This window comes from Plectropomus leopardus, chromosome 11, assembly GCF_008729295.1.
Source record: "Plectropomus leopardus isolate mb chromosome 11, YSFRI_Pleo_2.0, whole genome shotgun sequence".
Lineage (NCBI taxonomy): Eukaryota > Metazoa > Chordata > Actinopteri > Perciformes > Serranidae > Plectropomus > Plectropomus leopardus.
In genome coordinates, this window is record NC_056473.1 from 6,930,233 (window position 1) to 6,951,322 (window position 21,090).

The 21,090-nt window shown below is 39.3% G+C and overlaps 1 protein-coding gene across 1 annotated transcript; it reads right to left on the reverse strand.

The window, feature by feature from the left end:
- Positions 1-66: 66 nt before the first annotated feature.
- On the reverse strand, positions 67-20,384 carry LOC121950104 (unconventional myosin-Va-like). Its single transcript, XM_042496019.1, has 40 exons — positions 20,231-20,384; positions 19,748-19,858; positions 18,953-19,124; positions 18,516-18,660; positions 18,037-18,193; positions 17,807-17,950; positions 17,341-17,422; positions 17,131-17,238; positions 16,904-17,010; positions 15,890-16,155; positions 15,717-15,798; positions 15,500-15,640; positions 15,246-15,371; positions 14,873-14,956; positions 14,482-14,607; positions 13,716-13,813; positions 13,512-13,598; positions 13,283-13,391; positions 12,949-13,160; positions 12,688-12,844; positions 11,528-11,767; positions 11,128-11,376; positions 9,947-10,040; positions 9,713-9,855; positions 8,864-8,977; positions 7,596-7,730; positions 7,391-7,447; positions 5,731-5,958; positions 5,547-5,614; positions 5,388-5,462; positions 5,114-5,312; positions 4,079-4,172; positions 3,845-3,988; positions 3,339-3,493; positions 3,169-3,258; positions 2,924-3,074; positions 2,564-2,840; positions 2,209-2,383; positions 2,044-2,124; positions 67-1,032 (listed from the first exon to the last, which is right to left on the reverse strand). Exons 1-40 carry the CDS (start codon positions 20,255-20,257, stop codon positions 880-882), a joined length of 5,463 nt encoding a protein of 1,820 aa, XP_042351953.1. The 5' UTR covers positions 20,258-20,384; the 3' UTR covers positions 67-879.
- Positions 20,385-21,090: the final 706 nt, after the last annotated feature.

Genomic DNA, 21,090 nt, shown 5'->3' on the forward strand with positions numbered 1-21,090 from the left:
AGATCAATAACACCTTTTGAGATGGTGAAACTCTTTGTGTAGTATTTTAAAGTACTTTAAACCATCTTACTGAAATGCCAGCCTTTAATCTGACCGACGACAAGACTGATTAAACATACAGTTGAATCATTTTATGTTCCTTGTCCTTGCACTGACATAAATACCACTACATGATATTAGTAGTTACAGGAATATAAAGTTACAGAAATAAAACTGAATTTCATCTCAAGACATTTTCAACAGATGCACATTATTACATTAACTTAGCTCATGATTAGCAGTTATTTGTAAAGATTTGACCATGGAGACAATCCAACTCATTGTTAGCAGGATACAATTATGTCTCAAAATAATCTGACACTTGTCACTTTCAGATGTTATGATGTTTAAAGTCTTTTGAGGAAAATCCCTGCACACCTGAATGTGTGACAGGTGCATCAGAGGAGGTGCAAGTCGTACAGACCGAAATGTTGTGACTGTAATCGAATAAATATTTCAGCAGAATAAGACGGTGTGCAGAGTTCTTCTCTTTGTTAAGAGCTTAGACATTATATTAAAAGAAAATGTACTCATGAATGCATGAATGAAAACATGATTTCACACAATTCTGCCAACACCTGTATCAACAACACATTAGGTGCGGCATGAGATGACCTTTAAAAATATTTTTTTAGATGCACCATTCATACAGTTATAACTCTTTGGCTGTGCAGTGCTGAAAATACAATACAAAAATGTATGTAAACAATGTATCCTTATTCTGCTGCGGTCCCACAATAAGTGGTAGTGAAAACACTATAAATGGTGGACACTTTGGTGAAAATCAGTCTTGGGTGTTTTTACTCTAGTAAACCAAATTTAGTGTCTGAGGTCTCTGGTCTAGATGCGGGAGAGGAAGCCCAGATTGAGGCTGGCGGGGATCTGGATGGTCTCCAGAGCCACAGAGGAGGGTGTGAAGGGGATGGTGACAGAAAAGATCTTCTTGGCGTCCATCATCAGAGTGGATGACTCGACTCTGTCTTTCAAAAGGTCCTGAAAAGTGAAAAAAAAGATGATTTAGCAAAAACATGCTAATAGTCTAGGGTTTGCAGCAGTATTCCGTGATGTGAAAACTGATGGTTATCATGCCGTGTGCATTTGCTTTTCTACGGTTTTCGGGGGAAAAAACTGCAACTGGACAGCGGTCTTTAAGTTATTTTACATAGGGAGACTTTTTACACATATTTAAGAAATAATTTGAAATTTCAATTGTAGTGCTAAAGCATTTTTTTTCAACCAAAAGAAAACTCATCTATTTTCCTTCCTTTAAAGGGTCATTGCAACTGATAATAAATACCACTACTACAAATAATAATAATAATTATTATTATCATTTTGTATTACCATACAATCATACTGTGAAAGCGTGATATTTTTTGAGACGGTTACCGTATTGTGAAAATCTCATGCCGTTGCAATTCTAAAAGAGTCTTTCTAAACAGAAGAATGAGGGACAAATTCACAAAGAATGAATTGCGGCTGCTGACAGGACCATGAATTGCATATCACTTCCACTATCTGCCCAGTCTCAAGGTCCCATTCAAAAGAAATGATAGTACAGCACAATCATGCCCATAAAGTTTTGCAGCTGAATTCAAATTGCCAATTTTTGCATCTCTGAAGATGCTAATAATTCACTGTAACTGCATGTAGTTGTAAAAAGGATAAAAAGAAGCCAAATTTAAACCAAATGTATGCATATTACCAATTTTTTCCCCCTGTATTTCAGGCAAGCGTGTAGAGTGAAATGAGGAGAGAGAGGATGAAATGCACTAAAGGGCTGTGGGTCAGAATCAAACCCACAGCTGCTAGCACATGAGTACTGTGACACTATTTGCTTAGTAGTGCAGTTAGGGAATCATTGCACCCTCTGCAGGGGCTCTGAGAATCAGAGAATCAATCTTGTACATGCAGGTTTAATGGCCGCAAAAAGCCATGCTTCAATTCACCCATGAATGTAAAAGAGCAGGCGATCTTGCCAACACTTACAAAACCTCTACTCACTTTGATAGTCGTGATGAAAGTGGTTGACACGCGCTCTTCAAATTCAATCACTGGAGTATACAAGGTCAACACTTTTACAATCTGCAAAGGGAAACACAACAACTATCAAATCACTTGCAGCTTAAATGTTTAGATAAAGAGCACCGAACATTACTGATGATGGACCTGTGCTGTGGTGAGGGCAGAGCACATGTTGCAAATAGCCTGGGCGTCTGCCTCAGTCTTCTTCTTGATCTGCAGAAGCTGTGCAGCCTGTACGAGAGGCTCCAGAGTCTCCTTTGCACCGCAGTCTGCCAGCCCCCTCTCCATCAGCCACTCCTCCAACTGCCATACATTGTACCTGAGGAAATGAAAATGAATGAATGTCTACAGGTTGTATAACAATCATACCCCTGAGATATTACCTGAGAAAACTTACTTTGTGCAGGCAAAGCCCTACACACCTCAATCCCCATCTTCTGCCCCTCTAATTTCCGTGAATTAAGTACCACAAATAGCCAGTGAGTACTCTGTGCATTACCTGATCTGCAGGCCTTTACTCCAGGAGCACATGTCCTTCCGCAGCAGCAGGTGGTTGAGTGTGACTGCACAAATGATGTAAAACTGCTGCTTGACCACCTGTTTAATGAGCTCTAAGTCCATCCCGTGCTGACACATGGTGGTGTGGAGGAGGCTGAGACGCAGCAGCAGGACTTCCACTGTAACCGCCTCCTGGAAACTGCTGCTTCTCTTCCTCAGGCCTGTCGGTTTGGACCCCAAAATACCCTGGATTGTCTCGTGCTCCAGCATGCTTGCCACTAGAAAAATACAGGAAAAATTTTGTGTGTGTTATTATGAAAGTTATTAAGTTATTATGTATGGTGAGACTATGTGTCCTCACCAATCAGGGGCTGCAGGTTGTCCTCCATGCATTTGATCAGCTGACGGTAAATTTGGATTGCTAGATCACCAAAAACCTGCTGGTACTCTGACAGTTCAAAGTTGGCCAGGCAGTGCTCATTCTGCTTAGCAGTGTTGTATTTTATGAAATCCTGCAGTAAAAAGAGGTTGCACAGAAATTCAGGGTTAATCAAGGGGCATGTGCAGCTTTAAACATAACTGATATCAAAGCCTTCTGAAGCTTACCTCATCTCCGCTGTACTGCTTCAGACAGTGCATCAATCGGCATGTGTTGGCCAGCCAGAAAGACACCACTTCAAAATCACTACCTCTCCTCTATAGAAAAGGTGTAAAAATTAATTCAAAATAAAAACATAATTCACTTCCTTCACAGAAATCAAAGTAACATACTACACCTTAATGACTCCCTTGATGCTGGTGATGGTGGAATTGAGCAGAGTGCTGAGTCTCTGGTCATCATTCACATTGTCCGCATACCGTACACACATGAAGATGATGTAAGCCGGGAGCCCGGGAGTGAAGCTGACTGCGACACCACGAGACTTCAGATCTGAGAAGATCACAAAATTTCAAAGCGGTCATCTAGAGCAGTGTTTCTATCCCTGATCTTTGCAGGCTACATTTCAAAGTGTCCTTGAGCAAGATACTGAACCCTAAATTGCTGGGTGTGAATGATTATCTGATAAGCAGGTGACACTTTGCACGGTAGCCTCAGCCAACAATGTGTGTGAATGGTGCTTGTGCTGTAAAATGCTTTGAGTTTGCTAAGACTACAAGAGCATTTATAAATGCAGTTAATTTACCATTTACCAAATAATTTGTCATGGATCTATGAAAAACATTTGAACTCAATTTGAAAGTTCAGAAAAGGATTTACTTGAGAAAAGCAGGTTTAACATACCTATGACCAGGTTCTTAAGCAGGCGGGTCTCGTCACCCACCCTGTACTCCAGCATGCCTCTGTACTCTTTCTCCTTGCGGCTAATATGCACCGCTCGGCCTGGAGTGCTCATCAAAGGCGCTTTATGCTTTTGCTGAGTGCTCGCTAAACAAACACAACACAATACAACAAATTAAGACATCACAGGTTTGATGCTGTGCTAAAATTATCTAGAATGTACTGCCATGTGCTTACCTTCAAAATCTTCAACTTTTTTAATGTAGATTTTAAGCTGTTTTTTCAACTTGCGCATGGCTTTGTCTTGTTGCTCTTGCTGTTCCATGAGTTCCTAAAATGATAAAAACACAATAGATTAGAGTGGGAGCAAGCCAAACTCTCATACAGTTAGAGTTTTAATTTTTAAAACTGTGAAATCAAAACATTTGTAAACAGTAACATGGTGAGGATTCTTTTTGTCCTGTAGAAACTCTCAAAAAGTCTAAAATTATAAAAACACTTATCTTACTCTTCTATTCTGTTTTCTGTTTTACTACACATTTGTTTACATGCTATTGGTTGCTAATTCAATATCACTATGCCTCCTCAGATAACGAAACAGTTAACCTCATTTGCAAATGTAAACTATGAAAGGACCCTTTCAACGACACAGATCCAGTATCAGAAAGAAACATCTAAGAACTCATTTATACTCCCTTTACGCATAAAAACAGATGCCCTCATTTAAAACATTGAACACATCAGTGCCCTCATTCTTCCATGTGCCCTTTATGTTGGCATGGACAAATCCAATAAATGGCACAAGAGGAAAGAGTCAAAATTTTCTGACAATAACAGACATGGAGCTAGTGAAGGAGGTAATAATGTAACTTTAAACAGAGGCAGAACTGTAGACAAGGATTGGTCTGTTAGGCCATTAAATACATGTGGAGAGAAAATTATTTTCACTATATTACCGATTCCCTCCGTTCTGCCATTTTAAAGTGTCTTTGTCATGTTTTATCTTTGTCGTGTCATGGTACTCTGCTCCCACAATTCACAGAGACAGTGCTGTTTTGTCCGCATCAATAAGCTTCAGAAAACATGCACAAATATAGAAAACATGAATACAGAGCACAGACAGAAGGCTCCATCCGTGTGTGTGTCAAACAAGCGTTGAGCATAAATGAGCCCTAATGGTGTATCATGAAGGAGCTCTGCATTGTGAAATTAATAATTACACAGTCGTAATATTGATCCGAGTGACAGATCCAGACCAGTGAGCAGACTAACCAGGTTCTCATTGGTGAGCCGTGTGATCTCATGCTTCAGGCTTGCATCAATGCGGGCGTCTTCAGGCAGGAGGAGGCTCTGGGCCAACAGCTTCTGCTGCTGCTCCTTTTCAGCCTTCAACTTTTTCACCTCCTCAGCAATCTTCCTGTACTCCTCACTGTGAACATGCTCCTGCTCCTTCATCTGGCACTCCAGAAGTCTGGAAGATAGAGGGATGGCACTCAAATACATATGAAAGCTCTTACGAACCAACTACAGAATATCATTTCATTACCTGTTGGTCTCTTTTAAGCCTTCATAAGCCAGCCACAGCTCTCCATCTTCATTCAGTGTGTGGATGTCAGTGGACCTGAAGAACAGCATCAGAGATAAAATATCACTTAACTGCACCACCTGATGGATTTAAACTGGTGTGAAAGCCGCATGGTCTCACCTGTCAACATCTTGATACTGGGGAATTTCACTTAGCTCTAATTTCACACCTTCCCCAAGCGCAGAGTCCTAGAGGTTAGTTCATGCGGGATAAATTATTGTCAGATGTACATTGCATTTCGTGCAAAACACTTAATGAAAAACACAGAATGTAATAAACATAACAGTGTAATTTACTTTCTCACCTTATGTTTAAGAGCCTCTTGGCGGACCATATGCGACCGGAGAAGCAGCACTTCCTCTTTTCGCATCTCCAGCTCCTCATTGGAAGAGTCGAGCTGTTCCAGCAGTATGTTGTAGGGCATAGAGCCAGGGGCAGGAGGCGCTAATTCACTACTCTCATTGGTCAGAGACTTCCGCAGCTCGTTTAGATCCTGTTTCAACTTCTTGTTCTCAGCCTCCAGTTCTTGGCGCTGTGTTAAGACATTTAGAGAAAAATGAACAAATCAAACATTTACAAATGATTTTCTGGTCTCCAACCCCTTACTACCATTGTCAGTACTTCATACCCAAGCAGCTCAAAGGAAAGCTAATCACACCATAAAAGATCAGGCTCACCCTCTGCATAAGTCTTTCCAGCTACTACCATCAGCTCGCCACTATAAAGTCTACTTGGCCAAGAAAAATACTTCAAAAAACTCCTTCATTCCAACTGCCACAAACATTTCAAATAAAAAGTAATGATCCATACATCGACATTAACACTATGCCACTTTGCACACAGTAGTGCATTGTGATTTTTATTCTGTCTAAATGATTGTATTCTATTATTCTGTCTCATTTTTATTAAGAACACATGCTGTATGTTTAGTGTCTGACTTTGTTTTTCACTGTATGTTAAGAGGATTTTCTTTCAAAACAGACAACAAAGTTTTCTGAATCTGTATCTAGTGCCGACATGGGAAAAAAAATCCAAAGTCACAGGTAAAAAGTGTTTATCCTATTTTTATGGGGGTTAGAGTAATCATTTTATTGTTCCAGGCTTTCTATTTGCAGAGAGATCGTTTATAACACGAGAAACATGATGATGATATTAGCTGCATTTTAATTGTGCAAAGTTTATTTTATCCCTGCAGCGATATCCGACAGTGTGGCTGATTTTACAGTCTAAATCATCACTGCAACTCAGAATAACATGTCACACCTGTGTGATCTGAACTGTAAATTTAAAAAAAAGATTATTTTTGCTGGAGAAATAATCAACACTGTTAATTGGCTCCTGTTATGATAAATGCAACATTGTAGTCATATAGACCTCATCAGTCGGTAACTACACTACATTTCTACTCTTCACTTCTATAGCCCAAACAGTCTGGCATCACTTACTTATTGTTTGTGAGATATTAAGAGTAGTTTCTTCATCATCTGACTAGGCTATAGCAAAAAATACTCATTTTCATATATTTTAAGTCTTGACCTACAATCAGTATTTGTAAATTATTTTTAGTGTTTCTAAATGTTCTTATTCTGCAGCGAGATTACATGCTGTCATTCACATTTCAATGAAAATGCCTTTTTTAACTGTGACACAGGACAGCCAAGAGGGTGGACAGTATTACCGTTTCATGTAATATTGTGAGACATTCTTCATTCATGGTTCTGATTGTGTCACTTGTTAATAATAATTTCTCTCTCATGTGAACATGCTTGTAGATGGAGAGAAAAAGCCCAAACCGTCTTCGTAGTACTGGTTATCCAGACGGTCAATGTTAAGGTTAGTTAAGCCAGATAACTAAAAGATACCCTGGTTCTGTTGAACTGGACTCTGTAGTTTACCACTTTAAAACTGTGAGCACCTGGTATTTTTTCTTTTTTTTTTAATGCATGTACTGGACAAACTCATACCTTCAGCGTTTCCAAGTCCAGTTCTGCTCTGCCAACTGTTCTCTGCTCTTGCACCTCCTTTATAGAAAAATATACACATGATATAAGTACCAACCATTCAACCACAAATATCAACCAAAACATAACTAACAGCTTATTGATACAAAACTCCTCTGTAATGTTTAATTTCTTCATAAAGAAACAAGATTGGTGTTTCAGTTCATACTTTTGCCTTTTCTTGTTGGGCTTCTTCTTTCTTTTCCAGCTGCAGCCACAGTGCCTGTTTGTCCTGCTCTAGGTCCTTCACTCGTCTCTGGAGCTTCAGAAGGACCGGCAGGTCCACCGTCGCCTGGGTTTCATCCTAACAAAACACAGCAGGCATCTTTTGATGAATTTCTTTACAAACTAACTAGAATGCTGCACTAATAGGATTACAACACAGACAAGAGCAGAAGAAATATCTTCCCCACGGCTGTTCCAAGGAATGAGTGTCCAATGTTTTGTTACCATAAACCTTTTAATCCAACTGTTCAGAGTGATTATTTATCACCAGCATGGTCAGCAAAGCTACCATTTGTATATGACATAAATATTTCCACCGTGAAAACTAGAATTCCTTGTAACTGACTGTGTTCACACCACACAGCTGCTATCCTTTTTTATTATAGAAAACGCAAATGTTTTACAGTCATCTTCAAGCATAATGGTGGTCAGCATTTTCAACACAAAAGACACATTTTGGGCTAATATATGTTCCAATTTCAGGCACGTCTGATAGTGCACCATGAGTGGGATTGCGTACCAAACTTTGTACTTTTAAATTACCAAATTATGTTGGTACTACAGAGCACCGGTTCATGTTAAATTCATTACTTTCAAATTTTGGTGCCTGATAGCCAATCTCAGTAAGTACAGTAAGAGAAAGATAGAGGGAGAAAAGGTCACCCCTGCAGCTTGTTCAACTCAAGTCGATAGCAAGCTGAAAGTTTGGTTACATTTTTCAAAACTCAACACAGACAACACTCAACACTATATTTATTATGGGCCCAACATCAATTTTATTTCTGCTACAAAATCAACATACTCAGTTAATACAAACTTCCTTTTGTTAAAGTATGTTAATTAAGCATAACTGTTTAATTAAAGTATTTTAATTTTGTGTTGAAACACAACAGTGTTCTCATGCTATACCTGGGTAACAGACAGGTGACAGGCAGGAGGTTAGAGAGATGAGTTGGAGAAGGAACAGGAAGGTAGGGAGGAATTTTATTTTCTGTGGTGTATAAAATGTTCTAAATAAATGACAAACATGAAACTGAGAAGTTCTGACTTATTTTTAAAAGCTGAAATTACATTTTTTTTATTAAAGAGAGAGTAAAGACCTAACATAAGTTATGGTTTGGTACTGGTAAACAAATTACAGGTACATTACTATTTGAAATGTGAATGGTACCCAACCCTAACATTTAAATGTAGTGCAGTTTTTGACATTACCTCTGTTTGTATGGAGCCGTCTTCTCCCTCAGTGGAGCCTAAGCTCTGACTAAACTCAGATGAGATGCTGCTGTAGTTGGAGTCGGTCCTCTTGTGACCAGATTTGCTTGAACTCTGGTTATGTTAGAAAACCACACATTACAAAGGGAATAAGGAACCCAGACCTAAACGTGCTCCATTATGATAAACATTTTTCTAATGTCACATCTAATTTGTACCCTGTTGTTACATGTTGGTTCAGGTAACTGGCCTCTATATCTCTGTAAGCTATTGTCACCATGTGAAAAGGTTTATATGAACTACTGAACTTATTAAGGATTTTGGGTTTTTTTTGCAATTACCCAATATGCCAATAAATAATTACTTATTTGGCCAATAACCAATATCAATATCTCTACTTTTTTCCCCATCTAATTTCAGTAATCATCAAGTGTCTTCTGTAGTGGAATCATATTGTGCATACTCTTATCAGTGATGGTCCACCAGCAGACAGGGACATGAAAGACAATGCTTTTCAATGTATGTAATATTCATTCAAAATAAGAAAAATACCTCAACTTAGGGTTGATGTTTTGTACATTTTGTTCACATTGACAATTAAAAAAAAATACTTGATTATGATTTTGGCAGAAATCAGCATGTTGGCATATTCTGATATTTCATTTTACAGCCAATATCTGCCAATACAGATGGCCTTTCTATATTATCTAATGTAGTTGTTTGAAATTTGTGACTCAATCTTGAAATTCCCATGATGTTAAAAGCCAGAGATCAACATGTATCACATGACAACTACTGTTACAATGTCAACGCTGTGACGCCAAATGTGAAAATTGAAGTGTTACTCACCATGCTGACGTTCATCTCTTCCTTTAGGTCTTTGTGCTGCTCCTCCAGATGCAGGTGTTCACTCAGCAGACTTTGGTAGCGAGATCGCTCCACAGTTAAGTCCTTCTCCAGCTGTTTTGTATGCTCATCATTGCTTTTAATATCTGAAAACAGAAGAGTTCTCTTTTATTTATTCATTCTAAATGCAGCCGATGTTTAAAGACTGTGGAGGTTTAAAGCTAAATTGTTCAGTACCTGTTAAATGATCAGCTTGTTCCAGGATTATTTTGTTGAGTTCTTCTTTCTCACTGTTCAACAAGTTGTTCTTCATATTCAGGTCATCTACAACCTGATTAGGAAAGGAGGCAAAAAAATGTAGTTGTAGTTTTTTCCTATTCATCATGGTTTCTGGGATTCTAGAAACTGACAAAAAAGAAACTAAATAAATAAATAATTTGCCCAAAGGGCAGAAAGTCCATAATTTGCATTTCATTCTTTCCCTTTTCCTTTCCTTCCAGAACATTTTGGACAAACAAACTTAAAAGGGGCTGGTAGTTTAAAGCAAAAGAAATGATGAGATCATACTTGAGCCTTAGAAGCCAATGCCTGCCCCAAATATAGAACTAGAAATACCACTACATGGTTGTATGCCTCTGCGCACCTCTTACAGTTTCCATCTATGTCTGTGAAAACATGGATGCTTAACACACTGTTCCCTCTAAAGCACAGAGGATCTATACAATCAACACAGTAATAAGGTGGACATCCAAGATTTGTGTCACCAATTCAGTATCTGTCCAAATATCTCTCCTTCTGTTTCTAAGTTATGACACTAAGTAATGGCCAGAAAAGTGTTTCAGCAGGACATTATAATATCAAAGTTGACCTTTAACCTCTTGGATATAATATGTCAGAACTTAATCATTATATCCTATTAAACATTTTAACATGTGTTCATGAGATTTCGCGTTCACAACGAACAAACAAATACAAGGTCAGCATGACCTTGACCTTTGATCTCCAACATCTAGTCAGTTCATTCTTGAGCCTATTGAGATGTTTTTTTGCCAAATCTGAAGAATTTTCTTCAAGGTGTTCATAACACATTTACAAGATTAGGACAGATGCAAGGTCACAGTGACCTTGACCTTTGACCAATGACCACCAGAATGTAATCAATTCATCCTTGAGTCCAGGTAAATCTTAGTGCCAAATTTGAAGAAATCGCATCAAGGTGTTCATGAGACCAATGCAAGGACACAGTGACCGTGATTTCAACTAAATATTATTACAGGTACTTAAGTATCTCCACCAATACTATGTCATTAACCACACCTATTACCATTCCAGATAATTTAAGAAAGAGTGCTATGTAGAAAACTCTCATGAAGTTGCCTAACAATTAAGTTGGATAAATCTAGATGAAGTAGGTCTACCTGTTGTGTCTGCTCCTTGTAGACTCTCGTTTGCTCTTCCAGGTCTTCTTTCTCTCTTCGGGTGTTTTCCAGTTCATGCTGAAGGAAGGAGAGCTGCTCCAGCAGCGAGGGAAGCGTTGCAACCTTGGCTCTGGCCTCGTGCTCTGATTTACGTAGGTTTTCGATCTCTCTGTTCTGTTTCTCTTTCTCGGTAATCTTGGTCTTTTCCACAGCATTCAGCCTCTCACTGAGCTCTCTGTTTTCTTTATGCTGCAGGGGGGGAAACACACATGCCGTGCATGTGATGTGACAACTCCCAATGACCTAATATTTCTCCAGGAACAGTTGTTTGTTCGTATTCCGGGATAAACAACTACCTAACAGAGACAAAACTAAATAGTCACACTCACACAATACTCACCTGCTCATTTATCTTGTGCTGCAACTGCATAATCTTGTTCTCCATGCCAACGTTGAGCTTCTTGAAGTGCTCCACAGAGCGCGCCTCCACTTTCAACTTCTTTAATTCCTTCTTGGCTCTCATACGACGTACACAGCTCTGCAGTAAGACAACGGCTGCCATGGTGTGTCTGTAATGTTGTCTAGCCAGCCAGCCTCTTGCCCATTTTTGGATGACGACAGCTTTTTGCGCAAACATCAACTGTGAAAAAAAGACAAATAATTTTGTTAAAATCAAGTTTTAAGTGGAGTGATAGTGACAAGACTTGCAAAAAGTGAGGGCAAGAAGTGAGGTAAGAAAAATCCCAAGGCCATGTGGGCAACATTTTATATCATCTCTTAAACTTGATGATACCATTATTTATACATAAAAAGTGCTCATGTATTCGCATCGTGTGAACAGCCCAACTGGTTAACATGGGGGTCAAAAGGAGGCAGGCAGTGCTTCAAGGACCACTGGTGCACTTTGCAGCATACTTGTTGCCAAGCCATTTAACAGTATTTCATAAAAACATTTAAAATGTGACTCCACGTTAGTTTTTTGTTGCAGTATATGTGAATAATATTACAGGAAGCTGATGCAAGCCTAATCAAACTGTTTTCATACATACAAAATGCCATTCAATTTAAAAGTGCAAACAAAGTCACACAGTTCAGTATGAATACTGTCTACCTCTATTCATGTGACTCAATGATTAAGAATCCTTCGATCAAAGTTTAGGAAGTGCAAAATAATCAGGTGTTCTCTGTGCACTGCTACTATCAGGCTCACTTCCTCAACAATGTTACTAACGGAACCTGCTACATCTGGGCTTCCTTTGTGCTGAGAGATTTCCATGTTATACTCGAGAGGCACTAATTCCTGTTTCTTGGTAGCACCTATTAGATCCAGTTTGGTTATGGTAATATTGAACCATCAAGTTCTATGGGTTGAGAAAATTCCTTTAAAACCCTTTCAAGATCCAAATAAACCAAACAGAATTCCATGAGCAAGCTAAAAGTCAAGTCTGCTGTTGAACCGCCTCCTGGAATTACGTTCGTAAAATGTAATTTTGACTGCAAAAACTTTCAAGTAAAGGAGACTTCACAAATGTCGAATTATAAATGATCAAATTGCATTACCTGATAGTACTGATTTCTAGCCATGCGGGCCCTGAAGCAGCACTGAATAATGATGGCTGCAGAGCGCTGCTGCTGGTAGCGTCTCCTCATCTCCCACATGCGCACATTCTTCTGAATGACAACAGCTGCTCTGGTTCTTCGCAGGAACTTAACATAACTGACAGAGGAAAACAAAAAGCATGTTCGAAATGTGCTATATCAGCTACCAGTTGTAATACCTATACACCTCTAATTTGGCTGTTGTTAAATGTCTCCACTCACCAGCGTGCCTGGTGACCTCGTACATATCTCTGTATGGTAATAGCAGATTCCTTCATCCTCAGGTACTTTTTGCGGGCTAGCCAGCAGCGGATAGTCTTCTGGATGCGGACACAAGCCTTGCGTAGCATGTCTGAACGCAGCTTCTCCAAGTAAGCCACCTGACCGGCCCTGAAGAAGATCTTGTTTTTGCCAAATTGAAACTGATTCTGATCCTGGGAACCAAACAGAATATACAGTGGCAAATGTAATACATAAATATGTAAGTGAGTGTGTAAAAATTGCATTCATTATGTTACTGATATATTGGCAATGCTTTTATACAATTCAGACATACCTTTATCAGTTTTTCCAGGAGATTTTTGCAGGTTTGTTTTCTGTCAGAGAGCACATCCTTTTGCTTCATGAGGACCCGATAACGACTGAAGAATTCCTGATAGGTCCATCTGAAATATTCATGTACACAGGACAAGTTGGATAGATTATTTTTACAGCTCTATGTATTATAAACACATAAACTCCAGTGGCCCTGTGATTTCTACCAGATGCTGCTGCTGATATGCTACCTAGATGGGAAGCCTGCTGCTGAGATTCGGATTGTTTCGAGGATGCCACATGCTCGAAGCTGTTGCACTGCCCTCACAGGATCCATGCTGAAGAACGTAAAAGATGAAGAACATAAAAACACCTGTTACAAAAATCAGTGTACTACTCTTTCATCTTTGCTTGTTGCAGGTAATCGCATCAAACAAGAGTGAAATCATCCTCACGTGAATGGAGCTTTATGGTCATTTGGCTTGATGCAGCGGACGTAGTGAGGAGTTGTAGCATTCAGCGTGTCCATCAGTAAATGTAGAGACTGTCGAAACTAAGCAAAAAGACCATAAATCCTTGATAAGTAAATATGGAAATACATGAATTTCAAAAATGTGCTCGACCTTCAGTCTAAATGTCCAATATTAGATTTTGAATGACAATCAATTAGAAATTATCCAATCATACATTTTTGGTATTTGTTTTCTTAAAGAAAGAATGTTCCTACTAATTTCCCTTACATTTACAAATAAGTTTAAACCTAGACTAATCGACTCATTTAAAAGTAAGAAAACAGCCAAAACTGAGCAAAATTTAATCTGTATGGTCAAACGATAACCAAAAAATATTGTGTATAAGATATTATCATATTCAATGACCAAATCATCTTTTACATGCAGTTGAATGTGTGGCACCATGCATTACAAAACATGAAAACAACTCACTAAATAAAAATACATATATTAAAAACAAGATTTGTTAAAAATATATTGCAATTGCATAAAAATTATGATAATTTTGACCAACTTGTATTTCTGGTGTAGACTATGAAGGGTGGCAAAATTTTATTGACAAGTCCTACTTTTCAAGCAACTAAATCTATCAAGCTGAGGAAACCATAGAATTAAATGTAATTTCACACAACTTCTCCACAAAATAATTTTTAATTTTGCATTCCCTCACACCCTGAAATATAATGTAATCTTCTTTTCATGCTCTTACCTGCAGTCCGACAGTCTTCTTGGTATCCCTCTTAGTCTGACTTGATCTTCCAGTGACACTAGTGCGCTTGTTCGTAGAACTTGTCGCCTTCTCATCATCTTCAAACAGCTTCACCAGCCAGTCGACCTGAACAGATCATTTTTCAGTGACAGAAGCAACAAAATGCAACATTACCACTGAACAGCAGATGGCAGTGTTTTCAATCTGAAATTCAAAAGTGGATGTACTTCCTCCAATAGTTGTGGTTGAACAATTCCAGGGTGTGTGCCCGGGGACTTGCAACACAAAGTATACTTTAAATGATTTGCTTCTAGCTTTAGAGGTGTTGACATTTCCACAATGTCACTAACTGAGAAAGACTAAAAATATAACAAACTATACAGCATTTCACCTGGCTCTTTTTAAGCACGTTTATCTGCTCCTCGTTGACTGTGTCCTTGTTTTTCTCCAGGAAACCTTCACACTGGTACTCCACCTACGCACAAAGGACCAGGTCACATCGTGTTCTTTCACTAAAAAAATTAAGGTCACGTTCATCATTCAGAGTCTGTGGTAGACTGAATTAGTACTGCTCTTTACTGCTCTCTACTGAGAGCAGTAAAGAGAATTGTTAAATATTTGTGGTGAAGCCGTATAACTCTCACTTTGCGGACCACGCACATGCAATTTCACACTCGACTCTTGTGGTGCTTTTCCTTAGAAAACATGTGTCATCCATCTGCTGACCACTGAGACGAAGCATGACACATACGGCTGTGTTTTACCTTGTCAGCAAAGTGGAGGATGATGAAAGCTCTGTTTGATAACCTGGGTTTATCAAAGTGAGCATTCTGCTTCAGGAGGGTGTTGTACAGTTTCTGGGCCCATGTGTCGTCGGAGCCTTTGGGCATCTATGGAAACAGGAAGTGCTGACACATCACTTAGTCATGGCCTTACTCATAACCTCCAAACGCAGAATGCTGGCGATCCTCCAGTGGAAAGAAGCTGGAACAGAAAAAAAATAAAAAAGGCATTTTACCTTGCACTCCTCATCCAGAAGGTCCAGAACACCCAGCTTGGCCTCAATGAGATCAATACACGGCTGGTTGTCGTCGAAGTCAATCAAAGTCCAAGGGATCTCCTCTTTCATGTACTCTTCTTGCTCCAGTTTGAAGACATGCTGAAGGAAACGATAGCCGAAAATTATTTATGTTTTGACTACAAAATGACCGTGTGGTGCAATAAAAGACACATACCAGGTTGAACTGTTGCTGAAGCTTCTCGTTGGCATAATTGATGCAAAACTGTTCAAAGCTGTTGATATCAAATGTTTCAAACCTGAGAACAAACACATGCTTGAATTAAAACATGAAACAAAGAAACATCTATAAAATTAAAGAACAAAAAAAACCCACAGATGAAGACATACCCATAAATGTCGAGCACACCGATGAAGGAGTGTTGTTTTGCTGCAGACTTTAAGGCCCTGTTAATACTGCCCACAATCCATGTGAAGAGTCTGGCATAGACGTGTTTGGCGAGAGCATCTCGGCCATTGATCGCATTCACTTTGGAGACAGGCTTGACAAAGGTTTCTGTGGTCGTCTGGAGTTTCCTGTGACATAACCAGTGGGCCATTTCTTCACAGGACACCCCAATCAACTCACAGAACACCATCAGGTGGGCATTGTCAGGCTGGAAATATATTAACAATAATTATGTTAGACGGGTACAGACCTACATATAGATATCAATACAGTGGAACCCTCTTATAGCGATCACATCTGTCCAGGTCAAAGTAATCACTATGAGAGGATATTTATTTTAATCAAATTGTTTTTCCTTTTTCTGTACTCCTCATGCATATTACCATCTCACTGACATTTTTGCTTTATATTTAATTACTTATAATAGCCAATAAAGTGATGTTGGGTATAAATGGGACACCGCAAAACCAGGCATATTCAAACAGCATCACAATTACAGCAGCCATGACTGTTTTTGGTTGTTTGAATAGAATACATGTTGTTGCCTCATTTTTTGCAGTTTGTCAAATGCTCTAAAGAGACAATGTTTTGCACTGGGAAGATTACTTTCTTTTTCCCATCATGATTTCAATGTGCAGCGCCCGCTTTAAATAGCCAGCAGGAAGCAGACGGGTTTCCACAGGGTAAAGTATCATTGGAGTTGAGTAGAAAAAAAAAATAGAATAATTGAAGTTTTAAATGTTTTTCCATATGCTGCCATGTATAAAAATACCCCAAATGAACACTGTGAATGGACTACTTATTTAAACAGCATTTGTATAGGACTGATTCTGAGCCACACTTTTTAATATGCAAGCTGTTGATCACAGTAGCTGTGACAAAATCTGGATATAAAATGAACCAAATATTCTAGACAAAAATTTCTGTCGCTGTGTTCAAGGGAAATCAGTGTTTACCGAGATGCTGCTTTTGTCTGCTGACTGCTCTTTCACCTCCACATTGCTAAGATGGAGAATAGCTGCCAGAGTTTGGTAAATTGCCATTTGATCACTTTCACTGATGCCTAGAATGAAAACAGAACAATAAACCCATAAATAATGGTCAATCGTGTAATCTAGAAACAAACAAAGGACACTAAACATGATGTTAATGCAAACCTTACTGAAATAAAATCAACACTCACCTAACAGCGAGAAAGCCCTCCTGGTGTTGCACATCTCTTTGGCATCATCCACTCCATCTATCACTGGGCTCTGACCCTGGTTAGTACAGTGGAAGTCATCTGCGCAACCTTCAAACATTGATCAGTCATATAAAATAGTGAACTAAATAACATGGATGCATTTGTTTCTGCTATCCTGCTAAAATGACAATATTTTCGTGACTTTCATACCTAACTTGAAGGCTTTGAACTCTGGTAAATGTGAAGAGGCACACAGCTGGTAGAATATATGATAGTTCCTTTCTTCAGGGGCCTAAAAGAAGTGCAAAGAGATGTAAAGTCTGAACTAAGTAAATTACACAAGCACTACAAACACATTCAGTGAAACTGCTCACTCTTTAGATGTATGCATGAACTGTGAGCACATTGCTAAATGTAGGCTTTAACTAGTATAAAAAATGTCCCTTGAAAATAGTTCACAGTTGCCATCTTTCTGTGTCAAAGGCCAGGCTGAAGTGAGGGTCGTTTGTTCTTATGTTGCCTAGATATACTTGTTACATGTTAGATGCACATGAAAGTGTTTTCAATCAATTAACTGCGAGGAGAAGCAAGATGGAAAGATATGGCGGGCTACATTCAGTCACTAATAGTGGTCACATACTGACATGCGAGTTCAAACCGTAGCAATGAAATTTACCTGAAACACAACTCTAGACTTTTCCAGTAAGTATGTTCTCATGTTAGCCCCAATAATACAATGCTTCTTGTCAAACTCAATCTCAATGTACTTCCCAAAGCGACTGCTGTTGTCATTCCTTGTTGTCTTGGCATTCCCAAGAGCCTAGAAGAAACACAGACAAGTCTCTCAGTATTATTTATGTTAGAATTTTTCGTTGGTCTCCTGTAGTGTTAAATGTTAAATGTCACCTCCATGATGGGGTTTGAGGCAAGGACTCTCTCCTCGACATTGGCCCCACCAGAGGAGCAGCTGACTGTGGCAAAGTAACGCATAGCGTACTTGGCAGAGACAGTTTTGCCAGCTCCTGACTCACCACTCACGATGATGGACTGGTTTCTTTCATCTCTGTGAAAAGATGTGGTGACATTAAGGCTGGGTATCTTTAAAAAATGTTGATACCTGTACCAATACCAATTTAGTACCTCATTTTATACCTTAATTTCAATTTAAGTCGAAACCCATCATGTCAATGGAAGCAATCAGTAAAATGCTCATCCAAATAATTTTTTATGGCATTGATTTTTTTAAAGGCATTGCATACCTATACCCAGCCCTAGATGACATGCAGATCAAATATCACCTGGAACAAATTTTGAGTATCAGCATAAAAAGAAACATTTGATTTGCTTTGAAATGTAAGATAAAATGTATCTGGAGGTTACAACACCTGGCCATCTGTTTGTATGCTTCCTCTGCCACTGCAAATATATGGGGGTCCATGTCCCCCATGTTCTGTCCACTGTAGGCATTGATGATGTCAGGTTCATAGATGGGTAGACTCTCATAAGGGTTGATGGCAACCAGGACGATTCCTAAATTCCATAAGGACAAACATCTCAGTTCACCTCTATTTAAACAGCATAAACTTATGTTATCTGACATGGATACAAATCAATTAACATTTAGCCCTGAATGTAGCTGTTTAATATGCGTTATTTATCTCAAACTTATGTAAAACATTTAAGTGTGTATTCCTTTAAGAGAAGCCTGCACCACAATAATCAGCATGATGTACTGTAGATGGTATCAGAACATACAGTGAGCAGGACTCCAAAGTCTACAGTGAGAGAGATAGTGCAAGTCAAAGGAGGTGAAGCTCATTACCACAGTACGTGTAAATCAACTTGGAGTCGATAAAGCGCACTTTAAGGTTGTGTAGCACTGCAGGCTCGTGAAGATAGCTGAGAGATGTGAGGTCATTTTCCCCCACCAGGATGTTGGGGTTCCTTAGCGGTGGCAGTTCTTTGGTTCGGGGGTTTATTTTATGTTCCACTTCCTAGAAAGACACAGGAAGTTAGCACTAGGTATCCACAGCATGAGATCCAAGATAGTAAGTTGCTTTCATCTTAGAAAACACGCAAAAACTCTTAAAACAACCAGTGGAGGAAATACAACAAACAAATAAAAACTGATGGTTAAGCAATAAAATCTTAGTATTCATGTTAAAGCTAACTAGCAACCACTGTGCTTGGCTTGTTCATGTTCACTCATGATAATACTTTGGCCTTATTTCCATACCTGAAGTGCATGCCCAAACTCGACATAACAGCTGCAGGTACCAACAGCACTGAGTGAAAATGTATCATTTATTCATTTTCAACCATCAGTCCACCTATTTGACATCCAGTACATTACACTGGCTTCTTGTTTTTAACCTTTTTGCAGAGTTGCTTACAGAGGCACAAGGTGTTTGTCTTGTCTGAGAATCTATGTGCATACAGCTGCCTCGAATAATCCCACAGTACACAGGGATTTATGAGGCTCCATTGCCAGTGTTCTTGCAGAGAAATATGTGCATGGCTCTCTGACAAAACATCACACACCCATTTCCACCTCAGTGAATCTATCTCCCTGTGTGTGTGACTACCTGTGTGTCTGTGTGGCATTTGCCTGTCTCACCGTGCCATCATCCAGCTGCAGAGTCAGCTTCAGGTCGCCAGGAGTGTAGTCTTTGATAAGCTCTGCTGACTTCCACACTTCTTCTGCATCTGGCAGCCATACACGGGCATACTGATGGACAAAAGGGGACACCGGGTCAGAGCCGTTCAACCACTGCACTCACAGTAACACAGTCTTTACAGCAGTGACATGTACCTTGGGAAAATGGCAGGATAGCTAACATGAAGTCAGCAGATAGCAGTCATGCGTAAAATGTGGATGGATACGGGGCGTTTTACGTGGCATTTAGATTAAAAAAGCAATGTGATATGATTTAATAAACCCCCAAACTTGTCTGTAACAACCTCCGAGTGACTGGCACACGCAGAGTACCATTATTAACAGTTTTATTTGACGATACATTAACTAGCATAACTTGAGCTTAAGAATTAGGTTGAATGAGCTATAGAACCGTCACAGTTTACCTGAACCCGGTATACGTACCTTGGTGTAAAGTTCAGAGGCTGCCATGTCTCAAAAGTCGCTCGGTGAGCCCTCAGAAACTTTCTCAGAGAGGATAAAGCATTTTATTTACTCTACGCGTAGGAACCGCCAACTTTTCCGAGCTCCTCTCCCGGGTCGGTGTTCTCAGCTGGGAGGAGAGTTGAGCTACTGCCTCAACAGTTGTCAGTCAGCTGCGCGTGCCCTGACACGTTTTGCTCTCGTGCATCTTGCGTGCCTCCCAGCGGCCAAACACGCTCGCGACAACTAAACACACCTAAGGAGAAGGCTGAGGTGGTGCCATCATTACTGCCATACAACATCTGCATTATTGATACAAACGGATGGAAAATCACACCACATTGCCAATCAGGTCTAACTTCACTCTTCCTCATAATGTATGGAGGATCATTTTACCCCAAATTAATATTAAAATGCAACAGTGCCCGAGCCATGGAGTCAAATTTAGGGGAGGTAAACTCTGCTGATGGGGCCAGGGGATCAGAAAAAAATAATAAATACAAATTTTAAAACTAATTCCTAATATATTATTTCTCACCAACAAGTACAGCTATACAATATACTATATGAAAATACAAAAAATGAATCAGCAGAACTGCAGTACACCAGAACACTTGAACCTTATTTATGATTCTGATTACATTTGCCAATAATTGTTTTGAACAGTGATGCATGGTTGCCTGTCCTAGCATAACATTTTTCATTTATGTATATTTTTCATCAATAAATTTGGTGGGGGGCACTTTAAGGGAATGTGTTTCCCCCAAAATGTACAATATTTACTGTGTGAAATGGAATATTTAAGTACTGTAACTAAAATATTTTTGCTCATCCTTATTGTA